Here is a 16,325-nt window from a genome sequence, read left to right on the forward strand (position 1 = left end):
TGCCACTTGGTCTAACTCATTTTTCTTGTGTCCTGCTTCTGTTCTATCACTCTGGAACTGGGCTGGGACTATCCACGGTGCCTAACGTCTTACTCCTGGCTAAAGAGCAGAGAAAGAAGGTTTCTATGGAAAGATAGCAAAGAAGAGACGCGAAGGCCTGAATGATCAAGCATTTTTAGAGCTCTCCAAAGGAGAACTGCCCTCCTTTTCAAAGGCAGATAAGAAGGCCCAGGGGAGCCTGGTGAAGTTTGGGGCGCACAGAGCAAGGATACTCTGCGCATGTTCACTGGCCCTTCCCCAGGTTTCTGCAGAGTTGAGGGTGGCAGCCCCAGAAGCTACAGAGGGTCTCCAGGTCGGTCCAGGATCCTGTGAAAAGACCTTTTTGCCATGCTGAACCCTTCCTTTACCAGATTGCCGGCGCCCCTGCCGCACATGGGTGGACACCTCATCCTGAGAGGACCAAGCCTTCTTCAGTCTCTCTGGGCTACAGCGGTACCGAGTGGGATCTGCAAGCAGGAAGGAGACCATCAAGGGCTATCACTACATCAGCCCAATTCTAGACCTGACACCCACCCACCCCAGCTCCAGATGCCTCAGGAGCCTCTTCCATCTTCTTCCCTCCAGGGGCTTCAGGCACTTAGTTCCTGCCCCTTGCCCCTAGGTGTATAGGAGGTATGATAGGAGGCTCCCACCCCTACCCTCTCTGCTCCTGGAATGAAAGCATCAGGCAAATCTCTCCTGGGACACAGCCCAACCTGGCTATTCACATCAATAGGCACCAAACAGGAAGGAAGAGATAACTTACAATAGGAGTCCATTTCCAAGATGGCTTCCTTGGCCTAGAAGGAAAAGAAAGTCACCTAGTTACCACCTTTCTCTGTGCTGCACCTCCTCTGCTCAACAAGACACCTCACTGTGCTGTGCCCAGGCCTGTGCATCTCTTATGTTGACACAAACTATCCAGCACAGCCAGTGTCCAGAAGGTAGAGAGCCCCAGCCAGGAGCACCCTTGGGGACCAACCTTCTGAGGGATGGTGGCATGGTGATTCTCCAGGATGAGCCTCTTGATGTGATGAGTCCAGCTTCGTTTCTCCTCTGCTGACTTGGCCTGGGAAGACCCAAGAGAAAGGGACCCAAGGTTATTATCACAGGTTATTATTAATAACCCAGGGTTATTATTATAGGCAGAAGCTGTGTGGTGTCACTAGCACTGGGACCCAGAGGAAGAAATGGAAAAGAGGGGCTATGCTGGAGCCTACAAGGTTGCCTTGGTTCTTTACAACCCTCAGAGGTGCCTGTGATGATCACTGCTTTACAGGTAGAAATCCTAAGATTCAAGGCAGCTAGGGAATCAGGAATCACATGCAGGTGTGCTTGGAAATCTTGCCCTGACCCCAGCCCCTGTACCTCAGCCCCTCACCTGGATACTGTACTGCTGCTTGCTGTGCTTGTAGTGGGTGACGGTGAAGCACAGGGAATCCCTGGTGCTTTCGATCAGCATCAGTGAGGAGCACTGTGGGGCAGAGGACAAAGCGGTCAGGGAAGAAGGGGGCCTCCAAGCCTCTCTCAGAAGGATAGCACTGGAGCCAGATGAGCAGGCAAGAAGTGGAGGGGTCAAGGTCTTTAAGGAAGGAGAGAAGGCAGCAAAGGAGGCGGAGTGGCCTGGTTACCGGGATGTGACCCTTGTAGACAAAGTGATCGCCCCGCTTCTTGGTGATGAGCAGTATTTTGTCAAACAGGAAGAAAGTTCTCTCATTTCGCACTCGGTGCACACGGAACGTGCCCTCCAAGACAAGCTCCCCATAGGTGGTTAGGTCTGGCCCTTTCCAGTTGATGAGCAGCGATTGAATCTCCTGCAATAGAGTTCCCCAGGCCCAGGGTTAGGCCTCGTGGGATCCAGGAGGCCTATGCAGACTGACTCCAAAGGTTTCCAACAGCTCCCAAACACCTCCTTGGCTCAGCCCAGCAGAGTGTCCACGGTCCCTTTCCCAAAAGCCCCATGGGCCTACCCATCTACGTCTCCCCAGCCTCCCAGCCCAGAGTACCTGGAGCCGGACTGCATGCTCATGTCTCCTCTTCATGTCATTGATGTACCACGCCACGCAGGTCATGGTGTCGATGGCATCTTCCACCACTTCAAAGCCATCCTCTTCCTCATCAAAATGTTTGGCAATTTCCTATATAGGAAACGGGATTTAGGCAACACCAGCTCAAGGGCTCTGCCCCACATCCCCAATCCCCCAGTCCTGGGGAAGGACCCCCCCTGGCTACCTGGAGCAGCAGGTGATACTTGAGGATGCGCTGGACTGGTTTCAGCAGGTAGGAGCCCAAGGGCAGCGAGTGCTGCAGCAGCTCCTGCCGGTCCCGGAAGAACTTGGCCTGCTGCTTGTCCTGCATACATTCCGTCAGGGCGGCCACGGAGCTGGGAATAGGGAGATGGGAGTGGGGTAATGAAGTTGTCACCACCTGGGGAAGGCCTGGGGAAGGGGCAGGGCCCAGACTCATCAAGTAGCTCAACCTCCCCCTCTCCACCCCAATTACTCACTTTGGGTAGTTGTTGCAATACTGAGTGTAGATATCAAACTCTTGGCTCTAAAGAGAGACCAAAAATAGTGACTTCAGGGAGTTTCTCATTTGAATAAAAGTCTGATAGGACCAAAGACAGGTGTCTGGTCCCTGAATATGCTCTGTCCTCCCTTCCCCCAAAGCCATCTTTGTACCCATTTGTCTAGAGCAATTCATTCACCCAGCCCCTAGCTCCACCCTACTCAACGCACAGCACACAGCCTTTCTTCTGAAGGGGGACCCCCAGGACTCAGAATTCTTCTCAGGTTGGACATGCTTATCCCTTTGAATGCCCAACAAGGCAGGACAAGGGGTAATGACCCAACCCTTCTTACCCTCTCCACAAAGCAGCTGGCCACAGCCACTGGGTCACTATTGCAGCTGTCCAGGTCTCTTAGTAGTTGGCTGGGTGAGAGGGAAAGCAGCCATCAGAGATCAATCTCGGCAGCCTCCTCACCGGTGACATGCCCCCTGCCCACCCCCTCAGACCTACACTCACATTTAGCCCTGAGGTCATGCTAACAGCTGGGGCTCCCACCCTCTGAATAAGCCCTGTCCCAGGCATTAACCACAGAAAACAGCCAGTCCACCATACAGGAAGCCCAGAATACACACATGCTCAACAAGCAAAGGAGCAAGAGGGCACGGCAATACGCACCTCAGGAGGGGACACGGCTCCTCTGCGGGCAGAAGGAGTCAAACATATAAAAGCAGAGATTAAAGAGGGAAGGAGAGAGGGGACTAGCAAAAAGCAGGCTTCTGGATGGGAAAGAAGTATGGAGAGAAGGGGTGAGCCTGGAACCCTGATCTGAGATGAAACACCATAAGAAATCCCAGAAATAGAGTCCCCCGTCTCCTCTACCTATGCTCCTTGGCTTTTCCCAGCCCTACCCCCCGACCCCACCCCTCTTCCTAAGTCATACTTGGATCCTGCTCGCCTAGACTTCTCCATCTGCAGAATTTCTTCCGCCCACTTTAAGGCATCTAGGGGGAAGGGGGCCTCAGCCTATCAACACCATTTCCCCAGCACGTGACAGGACCCTTCCCCTGAGGGTCTGTGGTCCTACAGCAGCAGATTCAAGCCCTCACAGAGCCCCCTTAGCTGGTCCTAAGATAGCCTCACCAGGCCTTATTCAGCCTCACCAGGTCCTGCATTCCACTAACAGGTCAGATCACCTCTAGGGAGCCTGATCTCCCTTGGGATCAGTGGGAAAAAGAGGATGAATTATGAGACTTGCAAGTAGAGGACGATGATGAGAAGAACAGGCCAAGCACTGGTGGCTCACGCCTGTTACTCAGAATCCTAGTTACTCAGAAGCTGAGAGCTGAGGTTCACATTTCAAAGCCAGCCTGGGCAAGAAAGTTTGTGTGATTCTTATATCCAATGAAGCACCAAAAAAGCCAGAAACAGGGCTGTGGTTCCTGTGGTGTAACACTAACTAGCCTTGTGCAAAGAAGGCCAGGGACAGTACCCAGGTCCTGAGTCCAAGCCCCAGAACCAGCAAAACAGCGATGAAAAGGACAACATAGCCGCCCAAAAGGAAGAATAATAGTGTGGAAGCAGGTGTTGTCCAAGCTTGCTGGATACCAGAGCACATGACTTCAGATTATCTCTAGAAAGTGCATCAGCCCAGGGCACATTCTCCCAGTTGGCATCCTCTCTGCAGCACAGAGCTAACTATGCCCTTGTGCAGGGGTGGACCTCTATTCCCCATCCTCAGAGATCAGGTCTCAGGCCCACATGTCATAGCCCCATGAGTCCAGGGACATTCCCCTGGCCCTGAGGTGCTGCCTGAGAGCATGATGTCACCCCCACTCACATACCTGTTCAGCGCATAGATGCTCTCTATGTTCCCGAAGAGGGCACTGACTTGCTCTGGTTTCAACAGCCCAGGGGTGTCAATGATCTTCAAGAGGTAGTCCTGCATGGAGAGAGGCAATCAGGACCTGGTCACTTCTGGCTCCATCTTGCCCAACTACTTCCCTTAGTCACACCTCAATTCTGCACTGATTTTATAGCCATCAACAACTTCATAGACAGCACTCACTGGGACTGGATAATATCTACCCCCAAATTCATGGCCACTTGGCACTCAAAAAGTAATCTTATTTGGAAATAGGGTCCTTACAAATGTCACTAATTAACACTCTTAAGATCACAGCATTTTTAAAAAGTGGGTATGCCAGGCATTGGTCACACATAGCTAATGATCCTAACTATTCAGGAGGCTGAGAGCTGAGAATTTCTGTTTAAAGCCAGCTATACAGAAACATCTGTGAGACTGTTATTTCCAATTAACCGGCAAAAAAAAGCCAGAAGGATAGCTGTGGCTCAAATGGTAGAGCACCAGACTTGAATGAAAAAGCCAAGGAAGAGTATGCGGCCCTGAGTTCAAGCCCCAGTACCAGCACTCAAAAAAAAAAAAAAAAAAGCTGGGTATAGTGGTACAAATTAATAATCCCAGCTGTTTAGTCTGTGGAGGTAAGACACAAAGCTATCAAGACCCTGTCTCAAAAATTAAATAAAGACAAAAGGGTTGGTGATGTGGCTCAAGTGTTAGAGTGCTTGCCTAGCATATACAAAACCCTAGTAACACCTCCCCACAAAATTATCAGTTAACATTTTAGGAGAGCTTCAAGTCCAATGACTGATTTCCTCACGAGAGGAGAAGCCACAGAGATTAACACCAACGGTGCTTGTGCCCTGACTGGTATGAAACACTTCCCCTATGCCACACCTGCGAGTCAGGTGTGCCTTTGGCTTTGCAGAGGAAGAATGGTGGGCTCAGGTCATCACTTGATGCCCAAGACAGACCCCAGAGCCAGGCAACAGCAGAGCAAGGATCACTGGGACGGCCTAGATTCCGTTTCTGCAGACCACAGTGGTCTTCCCAGTTAGGCTGGGGTCCCTCAGATCCCCCTCACAGTGTCCACTTCCTGTGCACTTACAGGAAGTTCCCCTCACTGCAGGCTACTCCTGTAGCTCAACACCATAAAGGAAGCAGAAGTGAATGGTCTCCCCACGGCAGAAGCCTGGGGCCTCCTCTAGAGCTGATGCTCTAGAGGAGTAAATTTTCCATCCCAGTATACGATGGGGCTCCTCCCAGGGATGGACCACTGGAGACCACCCTAGAAGGAGATGACACTGCCTCCCTGGCCTCAGCACGCACCTCCACGATGCTGCGCAGGTCCTGCACATACATACGCTCCGTTTCCACGATCTCCCGCACCACTCGGCCCAAATAGCTGAGCTTGTGGACAGGTCCCGCTGCCCGGCTGTTGAATGGGGACAGGGACCCCTTCCCGTTCATCCAGCTGCTGGAGTTGTTGTTGATGTTGGGGGAATGACGGCCACATGGGGAGCCCACCCCATTCTGGGCAGAAGCCTCGGGGCCGGTGGGCTCCTCCATGGTGCTGTGGCTGTCACGGGAGGAGCCAGAGGAGGTGGTGGACATCAGGCTCAATGGCCGCTCCTGGCTGCCGTCTGGGTGAAGGGTGGCAGAGACAGGCATCCTGGCATTGCTGCCTGGTGGGGGCACTTCAGGGAGATTCTGGAGCAAAACAGATAAACGTGTGTCCACTTGAGTCCCCACAGAAATCAGAAAGCAGAAAGTAGGTTGCCTGGAGTGGGGAGGGTGGCATGGGAGGTCAGTTTATTGTCACTGAATTACATTTCAGCGTGGTCAGGATGGCAAGCTTTTCATTAGGTGTATTTTACCACAGTTTAAAAACAAAAACTAGGGCTGGGAAGGTGGCTCAGTGGTAGAGCACTTGCCTTGCATGCCTGAAGCCCTGGGTTCGATTCCTCAGTACCACATAAGCAAAAAGAAAACAGCCGGAAGTGGTGCTGTGGCTCAAGTGGTATTGCGCTAGCCTTGAGCTGAAGAGCTGAGGGACAGCGCCCAGGCTCAGAGTTCAGGCCCCACGACCGGACCAAAAAAAAACAAACAAAAAACTAAACCAGGAACTAGTAGTTCATACCTGTAATCCTAGCTACTCGGGATCAAACCATGATCTGAGAATCATGGTTTGAAACTACCTGGCATAGAAAAATCCATGAAACACCATCACCAAAATAACCAGCAAAAAGCTGGGCTGGAGATGGAGCTCAAGTGCCAGTTGAACAAGCATGAAGTCCTGAGTTGAAACCCCAGTAACAGCCCTAAAAGAAGAAAAGGAAGAAACAAGAAGAAACAAGAAGAGGAGGAGGGGGAGGAGGGGGAGGAGGAGGGGGGAGGAGGAGGAGGAGGAGGAGGAGGAGGAGGAGGGGGAGGAGGGGGAGGAGGGGGAGGAGGGGGAGGAGGGGAAGGGGGAGGAGGAGGAGGAGGGGGAGGAGGGGAAGGGGGAGGAGGAGGAGGAGGGGGAGGAGGAGGAGGAGGAGGCAGCAGTACATCCCAAGTACCTGCTTGTCAGGCCTGTTCAGGGTCACCAGATAGGGACACTATTAAGAAACACATAATCCAGTGGATAATACTCTGCCCAGGACTGCTGTCAGGCCTGTTCCAGGGCCAACACATAAGGACAAAAGTGTTAATACACACAGGAATGGGTGTATTTCTGCCTAGGACTGCAAACTCTCAGGACATCTGTGGCTTTAGCATACAACTGAAACTTTGTGGATACTGATGAGAAAGAGGGAGAGAGTGACCACCTTTCCTCTACTCACACCCAGCACCTGGTATAGGCAAGAACCTGACTCAACCAAACCAGGAAATTCCCCAGGGCTGAGCCACCACTGAGCTCCACAAACTCCCCTCAGCATGGCTGGGTCAGTGCAGCACAGAGGACAGGAAACTGCACCCAGGTGAGGCAAACACAGCCTCAGGTGAACTTTATTCCCTAAAGTGATAGTACAACTCGTAGGTAGGCCCATGGGCAGCTTCAAAGGGGACAGTGGACAAGAGCCAATTTCTGATTGTGTTTTGAGGGAAAGACAGGACACCCGAAGCCACAACTCACCAGCACCACTTTCCATAATGCTCACTTGACTGTTATTTCCACAGGGGAAAGAAAGCTCCAAAGTACCTCCCTCACCTCTGCTGATCCACGTCTCCTAACCCAGCCTATAGCTCAGAAGCTACCTGACCAGACAAGTCCAAGGGACAGGGGCCTGAGCTAGGAAGAGGCTATCTTCAAAGTGTCATCATTCCAATGCTCTTGGTACCTGCCTCCTGGGGGTTTTTTTGTCTCTGCTCCCACCTGGAAGACAGCCTCTCTAGACTCTGACTTTTGCAAATATTGTCCTCTCTACCACAGCATTATTTCCTCCCCACCAACTCCATGCCAAATCTCAGATTGGCCATGACCTCTAGGAACCTCCCGAACATGGTTCACTAGTTGACCCTCCCAGGTTTTCCCTTCTGGAGTGCTCACTCTGAGATACTGCGCTAGTTTAAGACCATCCACCCTGGGCTGCCAGTCACTTACAGGCAGGGGCCATAAAGGCCGACTTTGACAAGTGAAGAGCAATGGTGAACAAATCGATGCTTTTGTCCAGACCTACTTGCCAGCTACCACTGACCTAGCAGGGATAGCTCTTGTCTCTGCTGGTTGGAAGGGGGAGGGGGAGGCACGTGGGTCACCTCCAAGGTGTCTATATAAGCCCTCACATGGCAGATGAGGGCTCAGAGAGGTACCTTAGGATGGTGTTGGTGGATCTCAGAGGGGATCCCAGGAAAGGCAGCACTGCTTGTGGGGGCCGCCACCACCTCCCTGTTCCAAAGAGCCTCTATAGGAATCAGCTATGCCAGCAGCAGGACACCATGGCATTCCCACACAAAGACACAAAGGCCCAAGCTTGGACCAACTTCCCCGTGTGATACTCTTCCAGAGGTGCCCTGCAGGCCTGTAAAGCAGTTGCACAGTCAGGCCCCAGCCCAGCCCCAACAGTCCCAGCTGGAACAATGGGGCAGGCACTTAGACCTAAGACCTTTCCCAGATTAGCCCTGAGGTCAGTCCGCTCCTGTGGGGAGGCTAAATGGAAAAGGCCCAAATCCCAAATGGCTTTCCCAGCTAGCCAGGTCACCGCCTTAAAGCAAAGGATTCGTCACAGCCTTAACCCTAGCCCACGCATGCTATCAGCAAGATTATTCTCTTAAAACTACACTTCTGAGAGCCACGATTTGGTGACCCCACTGTATGGGGGCTCCAAAGAGAAATTAAAAGCCTAAAATTAAAGTACCTCTTTGCTTGGAGACGTTATCTCTGGTTGAACACAGCTACCCACCTGCAAACACTTGCTCACAGTTTGCAAGTAGAGTTGCTGCTGAATCTTTCTGAGGCTAAAGAGACTGGCTGCCTGCTCAAAGGTTCTCAGTGCTATCTCTATACATGGCAAGTCACCCACCCTGTTAACACTACTACGATCCCCACTTTACATCACCCACCCTGTTAACACTACTACAATCCCCACTTTACAGATGCACAACTGGGGGCCACAGCAGTAATAAGTGGGGAGCTGGAACAGAAAACTGCCTTACTACGGCAACATCATGGTTTCCCGGCCACTGCCTCCCTGATGGATTTTGCATCAGCCAGAGCCACTAGCAAAGATTAGTCACAGCTCCTGAATTCAATGGCTTGGGTTCGGCATAGGTTATAGGAAGACCTGAAAGACTGGGGACTCCAACAAGACCGTGAAAAGGGCTGACTGAGATGGCTGTTTGTATACCTGCTGTGTGACCTGTGGCCACTCACTCTCCTTTCAGAACAACATGGTAAAACATAGATCCCAGGTGAAGAGTCACAGGCATGGGGAGGCAGAAAGGAGAAAGGAAAGGATTCTCAGGATCAGACTGAATTTCTCAGGTAATAAAAGAAACACTCATTATCATACAGCCTCTTTCCTGGGCAAGGGGACTCCCGGCCCCCAAAAAAAGAGAGGCCAAGGAAAGGGCAGGGGGAGATAAAAGAACAAGGAGCAAGTACTGCAAAGCAGGGTTCCAAGTGTGGATTGTCAAAAAGGCCACCAGATGGTGACAGAGAAGATTCTAACATCCTGCTCCATTTGAGTGTGTTCCAGCTCCTAGAGACTCATTTCAACTCCTACCCTGTGTAGAGCTCACATTCTCACAACACAATACTACCCACATGTTTCCTGGGCATGGACAAGCTTTCCTTCCCACCCAGTGAGCATCACACATGTTGCAAAACTCAATCCCAAACCAGGATGACAATCTGATTGCTCAAACTCAACTTGGAAGATATTAGCTGCTGCCAGGCGCTGGTGGCTCATACCTGTAATCCTAGCAACTCAGGGAGCTGAGATCCGAAGATCATGATTCAAAGCCAGTCCAGGCAGAAAACATGAGACATTTACCTCCAAACAGCCATTATTTGCTATTAACCAGCAAAAAGCAGGAAGTGGAATTATGCCTCAAGTGGCAGAGAGGCAACCTTGAACAAAAATACCCTACAAGAGCATGAGGCTGCTAGGGAAGGAATGGATTGTGTGGACAGCTGCCCAACACTCAAGCCTACACCATCTTATCTCCAGGTCCCCTATACAGCCCCAGATGAGACCTCTTCTGTCTTCCGATGACCCAATCAGTTTTGAACCCATAAATCAGAGTTCTAGAAAACTTTATACCTCTACCCAGGCAAGGGGGTGCATACCTATAATCCCAGCTACATGACAGGTGGAGCAAGAGGATCACTAGTTATGATACCAGCCTTGGCAGAAGGTAGCAGTGATACCCAGTCTCACAAAAAATAATAATAATAATAAATTAATTAATTAATTAAGAGGAATGCTCAAGTGGCAGAGAAGCTTCCTTGGTGTGTGCTTAATCCCCAGAATCACAAATAGCAAGAAGGCAGGCAGGCAGGCAGGCAGGCAGGGAAGGAGGGACGGAGGGAGGAAAGGAAGGACGAGTGGAGGGAGAGGAGGGTGGTAGACCACTATCTCAAGTTCTACACTGTGAAGCTCTCTGACAATGTCCCCAAAGACCGTTCTTTCTGATATGTCTAAGAAGTGAAGATATATACCTTTTTTAAGGAGCCAAGGGCAGGAAAAGGAAGAAAAATCCGTTTCTTTCTTCTTCTTTAAACTTTCTCCACATTCAAGTGTAATCCACACCCTTGCTCTCCCCACACCTCCCCAGGTTACCTGCCCCACCTCCCACGGGCAGGGGCCGGAGGCAGGCAGGCTGCAGCAGGCCCGGGGAAGCCAGCGCAGCCAAGTCCCACACCCTCCCCTCTGCCAACTCCGCCTCAGCACAGCGCCCTCAAGCTGACCCACAGGGAAGAAAAGCGACACCCCCAAAACATGCATTTGCCCCCGGTTTGTCCACAAGCCTCATGTCCCTCCGGCGATGGGACCCTGCTCCTCCCTTCAGAAAAGGTCATCCCACAGGAAAACCCACCTGGAGCCTTCCAGAACTCTTGCTTTGGTCCTGGAGGACCCCTAATATTCAGGCGTACTCCCTCTGGTTGTCCCCCTAGGACAGTGAGTGGAAAAGAGGAGAGGACGGGGCATGCTTGGGGTGAGCCCTCTTGTAGGTGGGAAGACTGGAGACTCCCTGAAAACATCTGGTTCCAAAAGACTGACATCATCTTTCCACCTACTGCCCTTCACCCCAAAAGCCAAGAGTGGAAGCCCCACAGTGCCACGCCTGTTTGAAGTAACAGGGTTCCCCCAAAGTGAAGTAACAGGGCTCCCCTCAAGGCAACTGTGGGCTATGGTGAGAGAAGAATCCAGCCAGCAACTGTGTACACACAGGCTTTACCTCAGGGGCAAAGCCGGTGGTGCGGCCTCCATCCTCCATCCTCCTCCAGTGGCCTTCTCTCTCCCACTGGCCTTCCAGCCTCTCTCATCCCTACAGTTTCAAAATGGGGGGATGGGGAGGGGGGGCTAAAGGCCTTTGACAGTCTCCAGAGGCCCAAAGCCCACTCTGACAATCCCCTCAGACGGAAGCCACAGAGCAGCCACTTCTCCAGACCAACAGAGAAGCAACTGTGACCACCAAGAAAGAGATCTCACTCAAGATCCTGAAACTCCTCGGCTTGGCACCCCCCACCCACACTCCACTGTCCCCTAATTGTCCCAGCAGAAGCTCAGTTCATATGTCTGTCCATATAACGCTTTCTTCACACACCTTGAGAGTCTCAGGGGAAAGGGAGGAAGGACCACCCCCCTCCATCCCTTCACACCCCGCCCCCCACACACATACAGTCTGACTCTGTGTCCCTTCCCCCAACACATTCCTCACTCTGACTCCCTCCCATTTCTCCTGGAGATTGGGAGCCCCAGGACCTGGGAAGGTTCCCTGGGAAGTAACTTTGTGTTTAATATGAGCAACATGTTCTGTCTCAGAGGCTGGGTGAACAGTGTGACCAAGATTTCTGGGCCACCCAAACCCAGCCCAGCTGGCGCAAACTCATTTTCCCTTGGGAATTGGTTTTCCCACCACCTGAGCGCAGCAGGGCCCCAGGGACAGTTGGCTGGGTCCCTGGGGCAGGCCTGTGGCTGCCAAGAAGGAACAGGATTGTGGTTGCCGTGACGACGGAGACCTCCCACCTGAATTCCAGAGGAAGTCTGGGCCTACTGACTGAAGTCCAGAAAACTCCTTCAGTCTGGCCTTGAAAAAGGAAGGAAAGCCCCTGGCACCTTGTTCAGAAGGACCACCTTGTGTGCTCTTGTGTCTCACACCAGGAATGGCCTTGGATGTTCCTAAAGTTGGCTCAAAGTTAGATCAATTTCAAACTCCTCCCAACATAGGAACCATTGTAAGCTTAATAATGCTCCCTACAAGGAGATCTGTGTCCTGAGTCTCAGAACCCATCACCTAGACACCAAAAGGGACTTTAAGAATGTGATAAATTAAGGATCTCCCAACATAATCCTAAGAGGGACCTAGCAGGAGTCAGAGTCAGAAGTTGATGTGATGACTGACATAGAGGGACAGAAAGAAACAAAGAAAAAGGGAAGATCATCAGCCTTTGAAGAGAGAGGAAGGGGGCCTGAGGCTTCAGGAATCTGGACAGGGCAAGGGAACAAAGTTCACCCTGGAACTCCCAGAAGAAATGCAGGCCTGCTGATCCAGGCAAATTTCTGACCTCCAGAACTTAGTGAATGTCTGTTAAGTTTCTAAATGTATGGAATTTGTTACAGCAGCAAAAGGAAACGAATACACATCTTTGAACCCCAGTGCCTCTGGGCATCAATGGTCCATGGCATTCACACATGCAAGCGTTTCTTCTAGACATCAGTAAAACCCCACAGGCTGGGCCTTCATCCCCAGAGAGCAAGTCACCACTAGGCGCTCAATAACTGCCTGATGAGGAGACTGCAGAATTATACCTTGAACTACTCTCCCCACTCTCCCAGTCAGAAGGGTAAATAGTAATTCAAGTACAGACCAAAGCCACTTCCTCCATATTAGTCACTGCCAGCAAGTTTCCAGTGAGCCAAGGAGCACTCAAGATCGATGACTGATCATTTATCCCAGCACTTCCGACCTACTTGGCCCCCAAAAAGGAGCTACAGCAGGGGTACAACTGCCTTGCCAGGCCACATACTAAGTGATCAATCACAAAAGACTGGGGCAAAAAAGGGAAAGTAGCCAGGTCTGGACAAGGGAGTACCATGATGAGGTCTCCCTACAAATATCCTAAGAAAAGCAGTCTACTGAGAAGTTTCACATAGCCCAGGGCTGGCAGCTCAGGTCTGTAAATCCTGGCTACTTGGCTAAGATCTGAGGATCATGGTTCAAAGCCATCTTTGTCAGGAAAGTCCATAAGTCTCTCATCTAGAAAACCAGAAGTGGAACCCTGTACAGAAGTGGCTCAAAGTGGTCAAGCAACAAGCCTAATGCAAAACAACTCAGGAATAGCACCCAGGCCCTGAGTTCAAGCCCTACAATTCACACGCACGCACGCACACACGCACGCACACACACACACACACAGTTTCATATACACTTATACTAAAGCCAAATGAGAGTAATCAGTACTGATTAGGAATTGTCATTGCTCAGAGCCAGAGTAGGTCAGCAAAGTTTCCAGCAAAACTTATCACCATGGTGGGAAATGACACAAGGTCCCCAGAAAATGAAGCAGCCAAAGAAAGCTGTAAAAGATGGTGCTTGAAATTACACCCTCCCCCTGCAAAAAAAAAATAATAATAATAATAATCAACAGATCTAAAGTTCCCATCTTTAGATCAAAAAGTTCACAGAAGGCTAGGATGTGGCTCAGTGGTACAGTGCTTGCCTAACATGTGCAATACCCACAGTCCTATCCCCAGTACTAGGAAGAAAACAAACAAATAAGCAGGGGGGGGGGGAGGGGAGCAAAGCTCACAGGATTAGTACAAAATTTAGGACTAAGTCCTGCAAATTACTCTTCTTATTGGCTCCATCCCCACTTTGAGAGTACATTCCCACTTTGGGCCTATAAGCTAGAAGCCAATCTGCAAAAGAAAGGCAGAGCCGCACTCTCATAGCTATAGTATTATTTATTATACAACAAAGGCATTGGAGAATCTTAGTAGGAGCCACCTGGGAACAGAGGAGCCTCTCCTGAGTTCTCAGCAAAGAAGAGAATATGCCAGCAAGCCAGCACACCAGGCAAATCCATGCAGGCTAAATGAATGAAATGCATATACAGGCATTGAGTCATGCAGGCCTGGTCTGAATTCCAACTCCTATGCTTTCCTGGCTATATGTTGCCTTGAATATGTTACCTGAAATTCTAAGCTTCAAGTTCCTCATCAGCAAAATGGCCACAGCAACAGTGCCAACCTCCATCAACTATCTCCAGGCTTGAAAGAATACCAGTGCATAATTTGTGCATCTAATACACATAGTAGGTGGGGCTGGGAAGGTGGCTCAGTGGTAGAGTGCTTGCCTTGCATGCATGAGGCCCTGGGTTCGATTCCTCAGCACCACATAAGCAAAAAGGAAAAAAGCCAGAAGTGGCGCTGTGGCTCAAGTGGTAGAATGCTAGCCTTGAGCTGAAGAGCTGAGGGACAGCGCCCAGGCCCAGAGTTCAGGCCCCACAACCAGACCCCCCCCCCAAAAAAAAAAAACAAATACACATAGTACGTAAGGTCACCAAAAATGGTGGTGTGATGTTAATGACGACAGATAAATCTTATTTGTTCCTAAGCACCAAGACAAAAGATTTTTCTGACTTGTACCCAATTCTTTTTTAAACCCATATCAAATCAATACTAAAAAACACTAATTTCACAAAAAAAAAAAAAGAGTTAAACTTGGCACCAGTGGCTCACACTTGTAATCCTAGCTACTCAGGAGGCTGAGATATGAGGATCATGGTTCAAAGCCAGCCCAGGCAGGAAAGTCCACGAAACTCTCATAAACCACCAGAAAACCGCAAGTGGCGCTGTTGCTCAATGGTAGAGCGCTCGCCTTGAGCTGAAGAGCTGAGGGACAGCGCTCAGGCCCAGAGTTCAAGCCCCAGGACGGACAAAAAAAAAGTTAAACTTGGTGGACCAGCACAGCCTAACCCTTCCCCCCAACCCAATCTATCCTCTAGGACTCTAAGTCAGACCATGGTCTTATACAGGCAAATACAGAGCTATTTGTCTGGTGGGGAAAAACAGTCTGATACCCATACCCAACAGAAGGTCAAATAAGAAAGCTAAGTATAAATGAGTCAGTCTGACTGCTATGGCAAGCAGGCACATTCCTGAGCATTCTACCGGGTGAGATGGCCGGTACTAGGAGCCAGAAAGAACAAAACTATAGGGGTCCGCAAGCCCAAGCAGAAACACGTATGGCACCACACATTTTTGTAAGGCACAAAATAATACTTTAAATGCTAGTATAGAAGTGTGCTAAATAGTGCAAACAGCAGTGCATGTGCACCCAAGAGGAGGCGACAAGAAAGCCACCAGGTGAGGAAGACAGTTGAGGGCACTGGATGCCAAGGGAAATGCACCTGGGAAAGCTGGATCCCCAAAACATCTGATCACCCAGCACTGTGCACCAGGCAGCAAGAGGCCAGGCTGGAGGGAACTGCAGGGCTTGTTGGGTTAAGACACATTCAAGGTAGGTCTGAAAGAACAACTACTCAAATATGTTCATGAGACCAGGTGAGAATGTGCCTTTAAAAAAAAAAAAAAAAAGGACATGGCTGGGAAGGTGGCTCAGTGGTAGAGCACTTGCCTTGCATGCATGAGGCCCTGGGTTTGATTCCTCAGCACCACATAAGCAAAAAGAAAAAAGCCGGAAGTGGCGCTGTGGCTCAAGTGGTAGAGTGCTAGCCTTGAGCTGAAGAGCTGAGGGACAGTGCTCAGGCCCAGAGTTCAAGCCCCACAACTGACCCAAAAAAAGTACAAAAAAGTGAGGTGTGGGGCTGGGGCTTCAGGTGTTCATAAAGCCCATGTTGAAGAATACAGAGGCCCAGAAGGAGCATTTTCTAGGGAAGGGAAAGCTCAAGGAAACATCAGCCAGAAAGAATGAGACCCATTCCAACCCAGAGAGGGAAGGGAGAAATATGTGACCGAAAAATCAAGGTGACAGCATGAAGCTATGCATACAGGAGATGCCTATAAAAAAAAAAAAGAAAAAGAAAAAAGAAAGGCAGGAAGAGACCACCTCTCTAGAAAACTGATTCTAGGTTTCATCCAGAGGAGAACTAGCTCCCTCCAGGGATCCCAGGCCAGTAGCTTTTACCTGGGCTGGGGGTGGGGTTCCTAAGTGAATTTTGCCTTCTCCCAACTCTCACTTTGTTTTTCCATGCATGTCAGAACTGGGGCAAAACTACCAGCTACCCCAAAACACAGCTGCGGTCCC

The 16,325-nt window shown here is 50.5% G+C and overlaps 1 protein-coding gene across 7 annotated transcripts in view; it reads right to left on the bottom strand.

Annotated features, from left to right (window-relative positions):
* The window catches only part of Plekhg3 (pleckstrin homology and RhoGEF domain containing G3), a 44,964-nt gene that overhangs the window by 11,146 nt on the left and 17,493 nt on the right, over positions 1–16,325 (bottom strand). For all 7 annotated transcript variants that reach the window (XM_070031824.1, XM_070031830.1, XM_070031837.1 and 4 more), the window contains 11 exons: positions 5,736–6,116; positions 4,390–4,487; positions 2,901–2,970; positions 2,546–2,592; positions 2,272–2,422; positions 2,046–2,177; positions 1,671–1,853; positions 1,421–1,513; positions 1,022–1,108; positions 806–839; positions 408–506 (listed from right to left, as the gene is read on the bottom strand). In XM_070031824.1, coding sequence (XP_069887925.1) covers positions 408–506; positions 806–839; positions 1,022–1,108; positions 1,421–1,513; positions 1,671–1,853; positions 2,046–2,177; positions 2,272–2,422; positions 2,546–2,592; positions 2,901–2,970; positions 4,390–4,487; positions 5,736–6,077 — 1,336 coding nt within the window. In that variant the 5' untranslated portion in view covers positions 6,078–6,116. The remainder of the gene's footprint in view (positions 1–407; positions 507–805; positions 840–1,021; positions 1,109–1,420; positions 1,514–1,670; positions 1,854–2,045; positions 2,178–2,271; positions 2,423–2,545; positions 2,593–2,900; positions 2,971–4,389; positions 4,488–5,735; positions 6,117–16,325) is intronic.

This window comes from Dipodomys merriami, unplaced genomic scaffold (genome assembly GCF_024711535.1).
Source record: "Dipodomys merriami isolate MVZ:Mamm:240054 unplaced genomic scaffold, mDipMer1.0.p SCAF_1, whole genome shotgun sequence".
Lineage (NCBI taxonomy): Eukaryota > Metazoa > Chordata > Mammalia > Rodentia > Heteromyidae > Dipodomys > Dipodomys merriami.